Source organism: Littorina saxatilis, linkage group LG9, assembly GCF_037325665.1.
Source record: "Littorina saxatilis isolate snail1 linkage group LG9, US_GU_Lsax_2.0, whole genome shotgun sequence".
Lineage (NCBI taxonomy): Eukaryota > Metazoa > Mollusca > Gastropoda > Littorinimorpha > Littorinidae > Littorina > Littorina saxatilis.
In genome coordinates this window covers 56790907-56809957 of record NC_090253.1, presented here as the reverse complement: position 1 = coordinate 56809957, position 19051 = coordinate 56790907, and the positions used below count along the sequence as shown (strand labels likewise).

The 19051-nt window shown below is 42.5% G+C and overlaps 2 protein-coding genes across 2 annotated transcripts in view; both read left to right on the top strand.

The window, feature by feature from the left end:
• Positions 1 to 8977: 8977 nt before the first annotated feature.
• Positions 8978 to 15597, top strand: LOC138976567 (E3 ubiquitin/ISG15 ligase TRIM25-like). The gene is made up of 4 exons (XM_070349414.1): positions 8978 to 9157; positions 11777 to 12902; positions 14113 to 14256; positions 15465 to 15597. The coding sequence occupies exon 2, from the start codon at positions 11788 to 11790 to the stop codon at positions 12859 to 12861; it is 1074 nt and encodes a 357-aa protein (XP_070205515.1). The 5' UTR covers positions 8978 to 9157; positions 11777 to 11787; the 3' UTR covers positions 12862 to 12902; positions 14113 to 14256; positions 15465 to 15597.
• LOC138977285 (neuralized-like protein 4) overlaps positions 13383 to 19051 on the top strand; it is a 118481-nt gene continuing 112812 nt past the window's right edge. The window contains exons 1-4 of the mRNA XM_070350186.1: positions 13383 to 13388; positions 14113 to 14256; positions 15465 to 15629; positions 18125 to 18304. Of these exons, the coding sequence (XP_070206287.1) occupies positions 13383 to 13388; positions 14113 to 14256; positions 15465 to 15629; positions 18125 to 18304 (495 nt within the window). The remainder of the gene's footprint in view (positions 13389 to 14112; positions 14257 to 15464; positions 15630 to 18124; positions 18305 to 19051) is intronic.

The window sequence follows — 19051 nt, the reverse complement described above, 5'->3', positions numbered from 1 at the left end:
ATGTCTCTGTCTGTATAAATTGTATGTACACTTTTTACTTTATCAAGCCTTAGTTTATGAGTGAGATAATATCAGCAAGAAATCATTAAAATGGGGAAATCATGAATTGTGTCATTGGTCACAATTTAAGTTATAGATTTTAGATGTAATGTTTTTGCTTGATCAAGCCTTCGTTGAATCAGTTACATGATATCGGCAAGAAATGATTCAATTGATTGATGTAACGGGTCGCAGTTTTTGTCATAATAATGTGGAAACAATCATTTCTATTTCATTTTGAGATTTTGCGTCAGATTAAAACTTATGGGAAACGGGGTCACGCGCTCTAGAATATTGTAATGCTGCCAACATGTTTAAAACATAGAAACAATACCCACATAATGGTTTCTACAACAACTCTTTTGTTGAACGTCTTTACATAACTACAGCCTATTGACATCACTATGCTTGCTAGTTCTCTATAAAACCACAGGACTGCCGATGTAAATTATTCTGCTCCTAATCTAAGATCTAGCCAGGTTTTTGACATGTAGTAAGAACATTTCTACATTTGAACGTATTCCAAACCTCCATAGCTCTGGGGTGTTCTGTGCCCACTGGGGTTTGCTTGTTTTTGTATGTGTGCTTTATTTTGTTGTTGTTGATGTCTTGGTTTTTTTTAACTAACACTAGTTTCCATCTGCAAAATGAACTATTTGGGAAACTCTAACTGCACAGTACAAAGTCAAGATGTTGAGTGTTGGTATGTGCCCAAGCGGAGGGTATGGTCTTAACCCGTGTAAACACCTGGACCGGTGTGAGATAGCAAGCAGACTGTTTTCACGCCATGTAATCACCTGGACCGGTGTGAGATAGCAAGCAGACTGTTTTCACGCCATGTAAACACCTGGACCGGTGTGAGATAGCGAGCAGACTGTTTTCACGCCATGTAAACACCTGGACCGGTGTGAGATAGCGAGCAGACTGTTTTCACGCCATGTAAACACCTGGACCGGTGTGAGATAGCAAGCAGACTGTTTTCACGCCATGTAAACACCTGGACCGGTGTGAGATAGCGAGCAGACTGTTTTCACGCCATGTAAACACCTGGACCGGTGTGAGATAGCAAGCAGACTGTTTTCACGCCATGTAAACACCTGGACCGGTGTGAGATAGCGAGCAGACTGTTTTCACGCCATGTAAACACCTGGACCGGTGTGAGATAGCGAGCAGACTGTTTTCACGCCATGTAAACACCTGGACCGGTGTGAGATAGCAAGCAGACTGTTTTCACGCCATGTAAACACCTGGACCGATGTGAGATAGCGAGCAGACTGTTTTCACGCCATGTAAACACCTGGACCGATGTGAGATAGCGAGAAGACTGTTTTCCCGCCATGTAAACACCTGGACCGATGTGAGATAGCGAGCAGACTGTTTTCACGCCATGTAAACACCTGGACCGATGTGAGATAGCAAGCAGACTGTTTTCACGCCATGTAAACACCTGGACCGGTGTGAGATAGCAAGCAGACTGTTTTCACGCCATGTAAACACCTGGACCGGTGTGAGATAGCAAGCAGACTGTTTTCACGGGAAGGATTGTGTTTTCAACTCACGGTCTTTTTTCTTGACCCTCTGCACGGTGAGGGCTGGACGTACAGCAGCATGTAAACTTGCTTACACTTAAACCTCGTTAATAAAGATGTCTTGTCTGCATGGTCTTGTCATGTGTTTTACTCTCTCTCTCTCTCTCTCTCTCTCTCTCTCTCTCTCTCTCTCTCTCTCTCTCTCTCTCTCTCTCTCTCTCTCTCTCTCTCTCTCTCTCTCTCTCTCTCTCCCCCGTGTGTGAGCGCGAGCGTACGTGTGTGTGTGTGTGGCAGAGAGAGAGAGAGAGAGGAGTGTGTGTGTGGATATGTTTGCAGAGATGGTTATGTTTATTTCTTCTGTAAATTATATTCCATTGTCTAAAGGGCTTTTAAAGCTGAGGACAATAAACTTTCAAAGCGTCAAAACGTCTCTCTCTCTCTCTCTCTCTCTCTCTCTCTCTCTCTCTCTCTCTCTCTCTCTCTCTCTCTCTCTCTCTCTTGAGTACACGCACGCACACTCACTCTCGCACACACTCACACACACACATACACACACACGCACACACAAACACACATACACACACATTCACACACACACACACACACACACACACACACACACATACACATACACACACACACACACACAGTTGTCGCTTTTCATCATCAAGTTTTTAAGTCTGATGCACAATGTATGGAACAGCAAGGCACTGATGAGTTTCACTATCTATCGTCTGTTTACAGAATAATGATTGAATCAGTTGTAAACATTTCATTGTGAATGAATGACAAGGAGGCAAATACTGCCACATTTTTATCAAAAAGTGCTAGGAGTTAGTGCCAAATCGCATGGTTAACCCCAGCATTGAATGATAACTAGCGATCATTCAAACCGTATTTGGCTTCTCACAACATTGTAGTTGCAGTCACGGTAAAGAGAGCAAGCGGGACCGAACAACCATACAACTCGTAGCCTGTTTAAATGTCAGTGTATTTGACTGATCCTAATTCCAAACCGACCAGTGGCCTTGGGAACAATGAGGACTTAAGACTATAGTTGTTCATACGTTATGTAGTTGGTTGAACTACAGAAACAATTTTAAGGCAGTTTGCATTTCAGGCCGTGTATGTGATGACACGTCCAACTCGTTCTTAACTGCACGAAAAACATAATCCATCAAGTATTGATTTAATTCATCTATTTTTAAATCCAGGACGTGAAAGTATGGTGCAGTTTTTAGGTGATTGCGTTGGAACGGAAAAACCCGACAACAGTCATGAATCGTCTATTTTAACCTTCGCCCGACCGATCGACTTCCCACGGAAGACATCGTGAGTCCGTGCGGACCCATATGCTTCTCAAAGAAGAAAACATATGCATACCCTTCCGTAGACCCATGCTTTCCAAAGAAGCAAAAACGTGCACCCCCTTCCGTTGACGCCGTGGTTAAATTTCCGCGAGAAGTAATTCAATTAAATTAATAATTTAATTATTACGGTGCAGACTAAAGCTTCTCAAAAAAGGAAAAACGTGAATACTCTTCTGTTGACGTCGTGGGGCCTTGTGGACCCACATTGTTATGTATTAATTTCGCTCCACGCGACTTGCTTATTAACTCCAGAATTAGACAGATCATAGAAAATGATGCCCAGAGCTATGGCAATCCGAATGGTGCAAAAGTCCCTTTTAGCTCTTGATGTCTAAATAACACATTATTTAGCTAAATAACGCGTTATTTAGCTAAACAATGCTTTATTTAGCTATATCATGCATTATTTAGCTAAATAATGCATTGTTTAAATTAAACAATGCATTATTTACAGATACAGAAAAAAGAGAGCCCAGAGCACTAAATAATGCATTGTTTAGCATAAATAAGAGATTGTGTTTGTAAATAACTCATTATTTATAAATAATTACGCGTTTTCTCTAAACAATATATTATATGTAAATAAAGTGTTATTTAAATAAATAAAATATTATTTAGATAAATAAAATATTATTTATCTAAATAAAATATTATTTAGATAAATAAAATATTATATGTAAATAAAATATTATTTATCTAAATAAAATATTATTTATCTAAATAAAATATTATTTAGATAAATAATTTATTATTTAGATAAATAATTTATTATTTAGATAAATAATTTATTATTTAGATAAATAATTTATTATTTACTGTTTTTGCCTTGAAATAGTATTATTACACTAAATAATGCTTTATATAGCTATATAATAGGTTTCCGCTATATAATTCATGATTTGGTAAATAATACATTATATACCGTAAATAAAATATTATATACCGTAAACAATTCATTGTTTAGCGCATCGCGAAGCCGTTTTTTCTCTTGTTGTTTTTTTCCACGTGTTTCCGTGGATCCACGAGAGCTCTGTTGATTCTCAAACTGACCAATCAGACAACTAGCATCTGTACACTAATTAAAGTCCCATTGTTGAGTGTGACGAAAACTCGTGGTGACGATTTTAAAACATGTTGGGTCACGCATGGTCCAATCTTACATGGTCCAATCTTACATGGTCCAACCTTACATGGTCCAACCTTACATGGTCCAACCTTACATGGTCCAATCTTACATGGTCCAACCTTACATGGTCCAACCTTACATGGTCCAATCTTACATGGTCCAATCTTACATGGTCCAACCTTACATGGTTCAACCTTACATGGTCCAATCTTACATAGTCCAATCTTGCATGGTCCAACCTTACATGGTCCAATCTTACATGGTCCAACCTTACATGGTCCAACCTTACATGGTCCAACCTTACATGGTCCAATCTTACATGGTCCAATCTTGCATGGTCCAATCTTACATGGTCCAACCTTGCATGGTCCAACCTTGCATGGTCCAATCTTACATGGTCCAACCTTACATGGTCCAACCTTACATGGTCCAACCTTACATGGTCCAATCTTACATGGTCCAACCTTACATGGTCCAACCTTACATGGTCCAATCTTACATGGTCCAATCTTGCATGGACCAATCTTGCATGGTCCAACCTTGCATGGTCCAATCTTACATGGTCCAACCTTACATGGTCCAACCTTACATGGTCCAACCTTACATGGTCCAACCTTGCATGGTCCAATCTTACATGGTCCAACCTTGCATGGTCCAACCTTGCATGGTCCAATCTTACATGGTCCAATCTTACATGGTCCAACCTTACATGGTCCAACCTTACATGGTCCAACCTTACATGGTCCAATCTTACATGGTCCAATTTTACATGGTCCAACCTTGCATGGTCCAATCTTACATGGTCCAACCTTACATGGTCCAACCTTACATGGTCCAACCTTACATGGTCCAATCTTACATGGTCCAATCTTACATGGTCCAACCTTACATGGTCCAATCTTACATGGTCCAATCTTACATGGTCCAATCTTACATGGTCCAACCTTGCATGGTCCAACCTTGCATGGTCCAATCTTACATGGTCCAATCTTACATGGTCCAACCTTACATGGTCCAACCTTACATGGTCCAATCTTACATGGTCCAACCTTACATGGTCCAACCTTACATGGTCCAATCTTACATGGTCCAATCTTACATGGTCCAACCTTACATGGTCCAACCTTACATGGTCCAACCTTACATGGTCCAACCTTACATGGTCCAATCTTACATGGTCCAATCTTGCATGGTCCAATCTTGCATGGTCCAATCTTGCATGGGCCAATCTTACATGGTCCAACCTTGCATGGTCCAACCTTACATATATATATACATAATAATATATATGGACCATGTAAGATTGGACCATGTAAGGTTGGACCATGTAAGATTGGACCATGTAAGGTTGGACCATGCAAGATTGGACCATGTAAGGTTCGACCATGTAAGATTGGACCATGCAAGGTTGGACCATGTAAGGTTGGACCATGTAAGATTGGACCATGCAAGGTTGGACCATGCAAGGTTGGACCATGTAAGATTGGACCATGCAAGATTGGACCATGTAAGATTGGACCATGTAAGGTTGAACCATGTAAGGTTGGACCATGTAAGGTTGGACCATGTAAGGTTGGACCATGTAAGGTTGGACCATGCAAGGTTGGACCATGTAAGATTGGACCATGTAAGGTTGGACCATGTAAGGTTGGACCATGCAAGGTTGGACCATGTAAGATTGGACCATGCAAGATTGGACCATGTAAGATTGGACCATGTAAGGTTGGACCATGTAAGGTTGGACCATGTAAGATTGGACCATGTAAGGTTGGACCATGTAAGGTTGGACCATGTAAGGTTGGACCATGTAAGATTGGACCATGTAAGATTGGACCATGCAAGGTTGGACCATGTAAGGTTGGACCATGTAAGATTGGACCATGTAAGGTTGGACCTTGTAAGGTTGGACCATGTAAGGTTGGACCATGTAAGATTGGACCATGTAAGATTGGACCATGCAAGGTTGGACCATGCAAGGTTGGACCATGTAAGATTGGACCATGCAAGATTGGACCATGTAAGATTGGACCATGTAAGGTTGGACCATGTAAGATTGGACCATGCAAGATTGGACCATGTAAGATTGGACCATGTAAGGTTGGACCATGTAAGATTGGACCATGTAAGATTGGACCATGCAAGGTTGGACCATGCAAGGTTGGACCATGTAAGGTTGGACCATGTAAGATTGGACCATGCAAGGTTGGACCATGCAAGGTTGGACCATGGAAGATTGGACCATGTAAGATTGGACCATGCAAGATTGGACCATGTAAGATTGGACCATGTAAGGTTGAACCATGTAAGGTTGGACCATGTAAGATTGGACCATGTAAGATTGGACCATGTAAGGTTGGACCATGTAAGGTTGGACCATGTAAGATTGGACCATGTAAGGTTGGACCATGCAAGATTGGACCATGCAAGATTGGACCATGTAAGGTTGGACCATGTAAGGTTGGACCATGTAAGATTGGACCATGTAAGGTTGGACCATGTAAGGTTGGACCATGTAAGATTGGACCATGTAAGATTGGACCATGTAAGGTTGGACCATGTAAGATTGGACCATGTAAGGTTGGACCATGTAAGATTGGACCATGTAAGGTTGGACCATGCAAGGTTGGACCATGCAAGGTTGGACCATGTAAGATTGGACCATGCAAGATTGGACCATGTAAGGTTGGACCATGTAAGGTTGGACCATGTAAGATTGGACCATGTAAGATTGGACCATGCAAGGTTGGACCATGCAAGGTTGGACCATGTAAGATTGGACCATGCAAGATTGGACCATGTAAGATTGGACCATGTAAGGTTGGACCATGTAAGGTTGGACCATGTAAGATGGGACCATGTAAGATTGGACCATGTAAGGTTGGACCATGTAAGGTTGGACCATGTAAGATTGGACCATGTAAGATTGGACCATGCGTGACCCAACATGTTTTAAAATCGTCACCACGAGTTTTCGTCACACTCAACAATGGGACTTTAATTAGTGTACAGATGCTAGTTGTCTGATTGGTCAGTTTGAGAATCAACAGAGCTCTCGTGGATCCACGGAAACACGTGGAAAAAAACAACAAGAGAAAAAACGGCTTCGCGATGCGCTAAACAATGAATTGTTTACGGTATATAATATTTTATTTACGGTATATAATGTATTATTTACCAAATCATGAATTATATAGCGGAAACCTATTATATAGCTATATAAAGCATTATTTAGTGTAATAATACTATTTCAAGGCAAAAACAGTAAATAATAAATTATTTATCTAAATAATAAATTATTTATCTAAATAATAAATTATTTATCTAAATAATAAATTATTTATCTAAATAATATTTTATTTAGATAAATAATATTTTATTTAGATAAATAATATTTTATTTACATATAATATTTTATTTATCTAAATAATATTTTATTTAGATAAATAATATTTTATTTATCTAAATAATATTTTATTTATTTAAATAACACTTTATTTACATATAATATATTGTTTAGAGAAAACGCGTAATTATTTATAAATAATGAGTTATTTACAAACACAATCTCTTATTTATGCTAAACAATGCATTATTTAGTGCTCTGGGCTCTCTTTTTTCTGTATCTGTAAATAATGCATTGTTTAATTTAAACAATGCATTATTTAGCTAAATAATGCATGATATAGCTAAATAAAGCATTGTTTAGCTAAATAACGCGTTATTTAGCTAAATAATGTGTTATTTAGACATCAAGAGCTAAAAGGGACTTTTGCACCATTCGGATTGCCATACAGAGACAATACCTGAAGGTGTGTGACTTCTCTCCCTAGTTCCTTCCGTTTGAGAAACATGGGTCAGCACGGCCCCACGATGTCTTCCGTGTGAAGTCTAAATTTGACCTTTGTTTTTTTAATTACTTCTCGTTGAAATGTAATGATCTATTAGGACATGAGAGCTTTTTATGTGTCTGAGGCATTCTTAAAAGCTCATAAAAACAAATCCAACTGGTTTAAGAGATATTTGCAATTAAACACCCTTCTGGGTCCACACGGACCCACGACGACCGGCGAAGGTTAAGAAATGTGATCATTTATCAAAGATACTCTTAGGACAAAGCACATTAATATGGCTATAACAAATTCATGACAAAAAAAAAGGTACACATGTCTACGACTGAAAGTATTGATTATGATCTTTGTAGTCGAGGTTTTTCAAGATCTGAAACAATGCCCGATTAAATCAGCTGACTCACACTCTCTACATTATCCCTACATTATCCCTACATTATCTCTACATTATAACAATAATATTATTATTATCCCTACATTATCCCTACATTATCTCTACATTATCCCTACATTATCTCTACATTATCCCTACATTATCTCTACATCATCCCTACATTATCTCTACATTATCCCTACATTATCCGTACATTATCTCTACATTATCCCTACATTATCTCTACATTATCCCTCATCCTTTTCCCCGTCGGACGGAAACAGTGCTTGTGGCCAGAGTGACCGTTCGTCAGTGTGTGTGTGTGTGTGTGTGCGTGTGTGTGTGTGTGTGTTTGTGTGTGCCAGTGTGTATGTGTGTGTGTATGTGTGTGTGTATGTGTGTGTGTGTGTGTATGTGTGTGTGTGGCTGGCTGTCTGGCTGTCTATCGGGTCACGTCTCCGTGACTGGATTACATTTGTTATTTTGTGACTATTGCTTTGGCTCTCCACTGACCCAGTGATTGAATCGTGTTGAAACTTGATACGCAGCTCGTAGTTTCAGCACTGACTTCAACCGTGACACTTCATGACTAATCGGGTCACAGTGTTTTCAAAGGTTCGTCCGCACTGTACCGGAAAGATCAACTTTGATCCACATCACGTGATCACAGCACATCTTACGTCACACTCTTCAGTGCAATGGCTGCCGCTGTGCGAAGTTAGAACCAGTGTGGACAGTTTGTCACATTCGTGTCTTTTAGAGTGAATCATTCATCCAAATTATCGCTTCGGGATCTCTACCATAGATTAATCAACTACGTTGTCGACTATTCGTTTCTTCAACTACGCTCTGAGGCTGAGACAAGTTGCGAGGTATGTCACTATATGATTCAACGTTCACGGAATTTCCGGGTTTACCCTACTTTCGGTTCGCAAGTTTCTGTTCTCTCTAGACCACACACACATTATATGATTTTGTTTGTGTGTGTGTGTGTGTGTGTGTGTGTGTGTGTGTGTGTGTGTGTGTGTGTGTGTGTGTGTGTGTGTGTGTGTGTAGTTTGTGTGGCTATCTCAGTATTTGTCTTTCTGTCTGTCTATCTGTCTGTCTACCGGCACGGTTGGCCTAGTGGTAAGGCGTCCGCCCCGTGATCGGGAGGTCGTGGGTTCGAACCCTGGTCGAGTCATACCTAAGACTTTAAAATTGGCAATCTAGTGGCTGCTCCGCCTGGCGTCTGGCATTATGGGGTTAGTGCTAGGACTGGTTGGTCCGGTGTCAGAATAATGTGACTGGGCGAGACATGAAGCCTGTGCTGCGACTTCTGTCTTGTGTGTGGCGCACGTTATATGTCAAAGCAGCACCGCCCTGATATGGCCCTTCGTGGTCGGCTGGGCGTTAAGCAAACAAACAAACAAACAAAAATCTGTCTGTCTGTCTGTCTGCTGCAATCTGTGTATGTGACACTTTACTTCACGATCTCTTGTGCTGTATTCTGTCTGAAGATCGGCAGCAAAATCTGTAGCTCGGTAGACAATTTAATGGTGGCCAAACGGGGAAAAGTGCTTCAACGTAAGGCGTGTACTCTTTTCGCAAGAACTGACACTGTCGATTGAGCAGCGCAGTGTTCATCATTCTTATTCACGCACTCCACTCAAAACGAGCTGACCCCATTTTGTAGAGCTAATATTGAGCGAGTTTTCGCGAGGAACAGGGTTGAGCTACGGTAGGGTCACTGCGTATGTCTGGTTTTTTTCTTCGCGGAAACGCTGTTGGGTTGTGTCCAGTCGCGTCCCTTGCAACAAGATGGCGACAAGCGCGTTACGGATTTACTGTTGTGGAGAGTTGATGGACGACGATGATGAACAAGCGGTACTGTTTTATTGTTGATGTGAATGTAATGCCAAAACATCGAACTATCGATTCGAACGTCAATGAATCGAAGAAGTGAGCGTGAAAATCGAGCGCAAAACAGCCGGGTAAAAGTTCAGGGCGCTAAAGTACATTTGAGCCGAAATCGCACCCAAACTCCTGTTGACCTCATTTCTTCCCAAAATAAACATCACTGCTAAAATAAAATGCATTAAAACCAAAACAGTATCCAACCCAGTATCCTTAATTTTTGAAAGGCTAAGTGATTTACAACAAATGTCTTCTCACAATCCGTAACTTTGTCAAAAAATATTTGCAGAAGTTTCTCACCTCGCCTTGGCAGCCATCTTGGAACTGGAGAGACCCTACGCAGGAAGCAAGGTTGAAAGTTGGTTAACCGGTGACGTCACTCCAGTCGTACCGGACCGAGTTTTTGCGACCTCCGGTTCGACTCGAGTCACCTTAGTTGACGCTTAAACTTGCTCAAAATATGCAGCTATGTCTTGATTTGGGTCACAGCGACCAGCGTGAATGTGACAACAACTTTGTTCAGTTCAGTGCTTCGTTCTACATTTACCATTCATGAGAAAGACTGTCTCTTTGTGGGAAGGCGGCGTAACCGGTGTCTTGTATTGGTTCGACAGTGGTTTATTTCTCGCTCGTTTTACACAGCCATATCTACTGGTGTTACCGACAACGCGGCAAGGGTAAATATACGGTAGACATGAATGATGCAAAATAAACAAATGCAGAAGGCAGTGCATGACTTGTATCAAAACACCGGACGATCACGGTGGTCTACTCCTCTTTATCCCTCCTGTAGTATTACAATACTAATTATTCTGAAGGCTTGACTTAATTTTAGATATGATCCGGTTCAACAGCTAACGGTAAACGTCGCAGGGAAAAGCCTGTCAATACATCGAGTATCGATCCTTTTTCGTACATAGTCGAATCTGCATAGGTTCCTGTATTTAGTTAAACCAAAAAATACCACATGGTGGGTAAAGGAGTGAGAGACTTTGATCGACCAGCGCTTTGACACAAGCGCATGTGGTGCAACATTACGACTGATACACGAAGTGAACGCAACACTTCACGTGCCTGTTTGAAAATGTGAACTCTAATGAACTTGTTAATGAATATAACCTCACGGGTCGTTCTGGGCATGTTTAGCTAACATCTATTATACCATCCTGGGGTCAGTATATTAATACGAGTGAGAGCAAAAACAGGATTGGCGAATAGTAATATACAGAATAGACGATAACCTTCAGAGAAACAGAGAGAGACTTGAAGCACGCGTGGTATTCTATGGAATGTCACAATTCACAGAGAATCATCAACATTCACTGTGCAGTTTACACGGCGTGTACGGTAGCAAAGAGGGATCATGTTTGGTTCCGTACACTAAAAGCGATTGCAATGTCTGAACAAGGATAGTGCAGTGAATTCATCCATTTAATACTGCCCCCTCCCCCCCCCACCCCCGTTGCATTTAAAGACCCATCTTAAGAATTTCTGTTGAACACGTCTGTACGTTTTCAGGCTCCCTTCGTTTGATAAACCTGATGCTCTCAGAGTATTGGGCGATCTGTAAAACAGAACCATTGTCGTCATTTCAGATAGCATAACCATGGCGACAGCTGCCCCGCCGGTGCCAGAACCCGATGACATGGACTGCAGCGTGTGTCACGAGCAGTACGTGCAGCCCAAGCTGCTGCCCTGCGGACACCTGCTGTGTCACCACTGTCTGCTGTCCTGGCTAAAGTCTCAAGACCAGGCGCTGTGTCCGCTGTGCCGCTGTGCCATCGTGGACCCCGAGAAGCGAGGCCAGAAGAGCTGGCAGGACGTCGCGGACGGTTTCCCCACAGACCTGGCCATGGCGGACCTGGTGGGGGCTCACCGTCTGCTCAAACAGTCGCACAGCTGTATTTGCGAGGAGGCCGCGGCCACGTGTCTGTGTCTGACGTGCGGGGACCTGTTCTGCGAGTCGTGCCGTAAGATACACCTGAAGCAGAAAATGGCCAGGAACCACACGGTGGAGGACCTGACCTCCCTGACGGCAGACAAAGTGGCGGGAAGCCAGCACGCCGCCTGCGCCGTCCACGCGGACAAGACCACGGAGCTGTTCTGCCCGACACACGGCGAGAGCATTTGCCACCTGTGCGCCACGTCCCGCCACCGCAGCTGCCCGGAGGTCAAGGATATAGAGGAGAAGGTCAAGGACGCGCGTGCCGTGCTAGCGGAGCTGGCGGTCACGCTGACCGAAGGGGAGGCCAGGCTGGACAAAGCCATTCAACAGCTGGACGCTCGCCTGGCGGAGACGGAGAAGCAGACCAAGAAGGCCGTTGCCGAGATCGAAGCCGTGTGTGCGCGCCTGGAGAAGTCGGTCCAGGACTGTCGTCATCGCCTGAACGAGCTGGCCCACAGCGCGTGCTCTGACGTCAAGGAGGCGGTGACGGAGACCAAGACGTGTCTGCTACAGCGACGCGGGAAGCTGACGTCACACAAACACGTGGTACAGCGCGTGCAGGAGGCCAAGAATCGCGACACTGTCAGCACCATGACGCCCGTGATGCAGACACGTGTTGGAAGCCTCGACTGCAGCGTCATATTGCCCCCGGGCGCCAAGGTCGTATCCAAGGTGACCGTCGTGATTGACGCAGAGGCCGTGACCCGTATTGAGAAAGAGCTGTCAGGGGACTAGGTCAGGCCAAAGTCATTTCTGCTGAATTGGATTTTGGACTTGTAAGTATGTTTTTCCCCATATCCGATTTTCTTCATGATCGCGCATTCATTTCTGTGATGTTCCTTCTTTTTTTAACCGATTAATCAAGTTAGTAAACAATCAGTTATGAGGAAAATAACTGATGTCTAGCCCTGAAAAATACAGCGGTATTTCCATGTTTAGTATGTGCATTTATGTAATTTTGGACACATCAATCAGATTTGTGAATTGAAAGTGTGTTGGCCAACGCACGGTTTTGTCACTAAGCCAAAACTCTTAGTCTGATATCGTTGAACAGGATCTGAAATGTCCCCTCACATGAACATAGGCGCTGTGTCCGATACCTATGCCTGGGGGTTGCAGGAAGTTTTGCTGCCACTTGGCAACCAACTGATTTTCACTCCTGAAATCATACGGTGAAAATTTCACAACTCAATGGACAAATGTCGAATTTGCTCTTTTTGCATACAAAAAAACCCATTATTTTAAGAATAAACACCATGTTGGTACAGTGACACTTTATTGGAACTGCAGTAAAAGATTCAGTCTTAAAACGAAACAAAAAATTCTGAGATGGTCTGGGTGGCCGAGTGGTAACGCACTTGCGCTCAGAAGCGAGAGGTTGCGAGTTCGACCCTGGGTCAGGGCGTTAGCAATTTTCTCCCCCCTTTCCTAACCTAGGTGGTGGGTTCAAGTGCTAGTCTTTCGGATGAGACGATAAACCGAGGTCCCTTCGTGTACACTACATTGGGGGTATGCACGTTAAAGATCCCACGATTGACAAAAGGGTTTTTCCTGGCAAAATTGTATAGGCGTACATAAAAATGTCCGCCAAAATACCCGTGTGACCTGGAATAATAGGCCGTGAAAGGTGGATGCAGCGCCTAAAGGCAGTCGATCTACTGGCCGATGTGAATGCGTGATATATTGTGTAAAAAAATTCCATCTCACACGGCATTAATAGGTAACATGCGCCTTGAGTCGCCTTGTGTGGTGAGATACGTGCGCGATATAAATCCTCGTAAATAAAATAAATAAATAAAATAAGATTTTACAACAAAATATAGTGTGGCACTGTTTGCAGGATTGTTTACATACAATTAATACTAATGTCAAAATTAAATACTTTCTATACCGATCATTTGTATGTGCAATGTATAAATTAACTGTGTCAGAGTGAGTAGCGTGAAATATGTTAACCAGTTTGATGTGTACACTGACTGATTGCAGGTGCCAGTTTTGTTTTTCCATGACAACCGCGGTAAGAACATCGTGCTGAGCAACAACAAGCAGACGGCAGAGAGAAGAGGGTCTGACTGGAAAGATGGTATCGTTGTGGCCTCTCAGCCTATGATGACGAACATGTTGAACGAGGTTAGTCATTGAGCTCAGTGTTCACTGTGACGCTATCAGTGTGTTTACAACTGTAATCCCTTCAAGAAATATAGCTCTTTCACGTTACCTGTTACCTGCAAATGTCATTCAATTAAACATCCTGTCCCCAGAGACTGTGCAACACTTCAAATAGCAATATAGAGAATACTGAGCATTTTAAAGAACAGTTTTTTTGTTGTTTTTGTAATGTATGAATAGTTTTAAGTTGTTCCAACTGGGGAAGCAGGTGGGGTGTGTGTGTGGGTGGAAGGGGGGGGGGGGGGTGCAGGAATCGAAGTGGCAGACGACCATTAACCGCCTTGGGTGCCAATAATTTAGCGTCTAGCTGAAGTCATTGTAAATGTGTAACTACATGTACAACGAAAAAATAAACGTATAGATGGACAATAATGCTGCAACAATATATTGTCTTACAAAAATCATCACTTTGCACAGTATTAACTGTGATTAACCAGCACATAGCTCTGTACAGGACAAAGGTGATCAACAACAACTTTTACAACAACGACTCTCTTAAATACCCTGTGCTGTGATTATGCCTAGAACCAGAGACAATTGCCATTGGATTGTATGTTCATGTTGTGTGTGTGTGTGCCAAGTATGAGAGCATCCTTCTATTTGAACATAAAGAAACGATCAATAGCGTTGCCTTGTTCTGTGTCGACACATTTTATATGTTGAACGTGATATAAGTTACGAACATAATTTATGAATAACAGTGTCCACACAGCCAATAAAGTACCCAGGCCGTTGTATTATTTGGTAGGTGTAACAGTTTTAGTATAAAAAAAGCCGCACTGCTTGCGTGTGTGTGTGTGTGTGTGTGTGTGTGTGTGTGTGTGTGTGTGTGTGTGTGTGTGTGTGTGTGTATTTGTGTGCGCGTGTGTGTGTGTGGGTGTGTCTCCGAGAGTGCATGCGGGCATGTGTGTGTGTGTGTGTGTGTGTGTGGGTGGGTGGGTTTGTGTGTGGGTGGGTTTGTGTGTGTGTGTGGGTGGGTGGGTTTGTGGGTGGGTGGGTTTGTGTGTGTGTAAGAGAGAGAGAGAGAGAGAGCGTGCAAGCATGCCTGTGTGTGTGTGTGTGTGTGTGTGTGTGTGTGTGTGTGTGGAAGGGTGTGTGTGTTGTTTGTGTGTTTGTCCACGCATACGCTGTATGTGCATGCATGTGACAATTTTACGCAATATGTCTAGGTCATCGTGGACAAAAGAGACGCTCTTTATCTTTTGAGTGGTTGGATCTGGACTGGAGCAACAACCACTCCTCCAGACGCACTGACACTGCCACCTCACGCTAAAGGATGGCCATCTGCCGTGGCCATTAGTAACAATTATGTGAACGTGAATGGCAGACAGAAGGTAAGTCAAAAAAGACCGGGAAGAAAGGGCGGGTACGGGGGAAAAGATGGATGCTGTGTGTCCGATTCTGGCTTTGTGTATATGTGTGTGTGTCTGGTGGTGATGGTGGTCGCGGTGGTGGTAGTTTTGAAAGTTGAAAACAAAAGGTCATGACAAGTTTTATAAAATCTTTGATGGAAATTTAGCGAGTACAAAGTAGACCGTGTTTAAATCCCACAGGGTAAAAGGGCCATCACTATCAACCTACTGCCGGACAGTTAGTCCTCTGTTTAATGTATGGTTCTGGAAATCAAAATAGGTTCATAAATGATCACGTGCGAGGAAGTTTCAATCTTCACAGAAATGCGTGTGTTCAAACCCCAACAAGGAATCTATCTCAACTCGTCAAGGTAACACAACTGTTCATAAGATTTCCACTGAGTCTGTCCGACCTGTCTCGGGGTTGACGCGTTCGCTGTAAAACTGAAAATGCTTTCAAAAACTCAAAATGTTTGAAGTCAGTCCATTTTCTCTATTAACTGGATTTTGTCAGCTATATGATCTAGCATTCTTCTAGTTGCCGGACATTATGACTCAGCTATATGATCGTGCATTCTTCTAGTTGCCGGACATTATGACTCAGCTATATGATCGTGCATTCTTCTAGTTGCCGGACATTATAACTCAGCTATATGATCGTGCATTCTTCTTGTTGCCGAACATTATGACTCAGCTATATGATCGTGCATTCTTCTAGTTGCCGAACATTATGACTCAGCTATATGATCGTGCATTCTTCTTGTTGCCGGACATTATGACTCAGCTATATGATCGTGCATTCTTCTAGTTGCCGAACATTATGACTCAGCTATATGATCGTGCATTCTTCTAGTTGCCGGACATTATGACTCAGCTATATGATCGTGCATTCTTCTTGTTGTCGGACATTATGACTCAGCTATATGATCGTGCATTCTTCTTGTTGCCGGACATTATGACTCAGCTATATGATCGTGCATTCTTCTAGTTGCCGGACATTATGACTCAGCTATATGATCGTACATTCTTTTTGTTGCCGGACATTATGACTCAGCTATATGATCGTGCATTCTTCTAGTTGCCGGACATTATGACTCAGCTATATGATCGTGCATTCTTCTAGTTGCCGGACATTATGACTCAGCTATATGATCGTGCATTCTTCTTGTTGCCGGACATTATGACTCAGCTATATGATCGTGCATTCTTCTTGTTGCCGGACATTATGACTCAGCTATATGATCGTGCATTCTTCTTGTTGCCGGACATTATGACTCAGCTATATGATCGTGCATTCTTCTAGTTGCCAGACATTATGACTCAGCTATATGATCGTGCATTCTTCTAGTTGCCGGACATTATGACTCAGCTATATGATCGTGCATCCTTCTAGTTGCCGGACATTATGACTCAGCTATATGATCGTGCATTCTTCTAGTTGCCGGACATTATGACTCAGCTATATGATCGTGCATTCTTCTAGTTCCCGGACATTATAACTCAGCTATATGATCGTGCATTCTTCTTGTTGCCGAACATTATGACTCAGCTATATGATCGTGCATTCTTCTAGTTGCCGAACATTATGACTCAGCTATATGATCGTGCATTCTTCTTGTTGCCGGACATTATGACTCAGCTATATGATCGTGCATTCTTCTAGTTGCCGGACATTATGACTCAGCTATATGATCGTGCATTCTTCTTGTTGCCGGACATTATGACTCAGCTATATGATCGTGCATTCTTCTTGTTGCCGGACATTATGACTCAGCTATATGATCGTGCATTCTTCTAGTTGCCGGACATTATGACTCAGCTATATGATCGTGCATTCTTCTAGTTGCCGGACATTATGACTCAGCTATATGATCGTGCATTCTTCTTGTTGCCGGACATTATGACTCAGCTATATGATCGTGCATTCTTCTAGTTGCCGGACATTATAACTCAGCTATATGATCGTGCATTCTTCTAGTTGCCGGACATTATGACTCAGCTATATGATCGTGCATTCTTCTTGTTGCCGGACATTATGACTCAGCTATATGATCGTGCATTCTTCTAGTTGCCGGACATTATGACTCAGCTATATGATCGTGCATTCTTCTTGTTGCCGGACATTATGACTCAGCTATATGATCGTGCATTCTTCTAGTTGCCAGACATTATGACTCAGCTATATGATCGTGCATTCTTCTAGTTGCCGGACATTATGACTCAGCTGAAGGCTCACAGACATCCTTTGTGTGGCGTCTCTCGGGCTCAAGTCGTCCCTAAAGAGTTGCCTGGTTCAAAAGCAGAAAAAGAAATAGATACTTTCTCAACGTGCAAATGGACTGGAGAACAAAACCCCATTCTGCACGACTGCCTTTGGTTTTACCAGAAAGAGGAACATATAACTTAATCACCAACACAAGTTCACAGACAACTCTTATATCGAAAACAGATAGTTACATTGGTGTGTGTCTTTTTAGCTGGACACCAACGTTGGACGGAAACTGAGAGACTTACCCGAGAAAAGCCGGGTGGGAGTGATGCTTGACAACACGCGATCTCTTCATCTCTACATCAACGGTGACGACCAGGGTGAAGCCGCCCCTAACCTGCCCGACCCCTGCTTTGCTTTCTTTGACGTGTTTGGTCCTTACAGACAGGTGGGTTTGTCAATGGAATAATTAGAGATACTCTTTTCAGTCAGCACTTCATCATTATAACAGTGCCCCTTATCGTTGCATAATAATTGATTGGATAGTTTTTAAAACAAAAGAGGAAACGTAAGCTTCTGAAGAAAAGTCTTCAAAAAGCTCGAATTATCTGTCATCAATGCTGACAAATGTCTAAGCACCATGTGTATCATCCTCGACCTTTTAACTAATTGTTTGACAGTTTGATAATCAACCATCCTCCTTCCATGTAGCCTGTCGATCGTTCTGATAGTGGCAATGACACTTCAGGTATAATTATGGCATCATTGTGACTTGTACACCGAACTTGAAACGTGATATTCGCAGGAAAAGTCTCTGGAAGACCTACAATCCCTTTCATAAATTAATGCTCACAAATGTGTGAGCACCGTGTTTATCATCCCGGACTTTCTGAATGATTGTTTTTCTGCAACAAGACACTAGCTGTTCACACAGTGCAATCCTACGCTGACTGAGTTTTAAAACATTATTACCATGCACACACAATCCTGTTGAAAACATTATTACCATGCACACACAGTCCTGTTGAAAACAACACGTTGTAAAACTGAGATCATGAACTCGAAGTAAGTGTGAACATTGCTTTCTTTGTCTCCTTCGTTGTTCTCATACAACTTGCAATTCACTGGTTACGTCATGAAGTTTTCACTGCATTTGTTTCAGATTACTGCTTTACCTGTTCGACGCATACAGTGA

Excerpts from the sequence above, each read along its gene's own strand:
- LOC138976567 (XM_070349414.1), top strand. The coding sequence starts at position 11,788 with ATGGCGACAGCTGCCCCGCCGGTGCCAGAACCCGATGACATGGACTGC.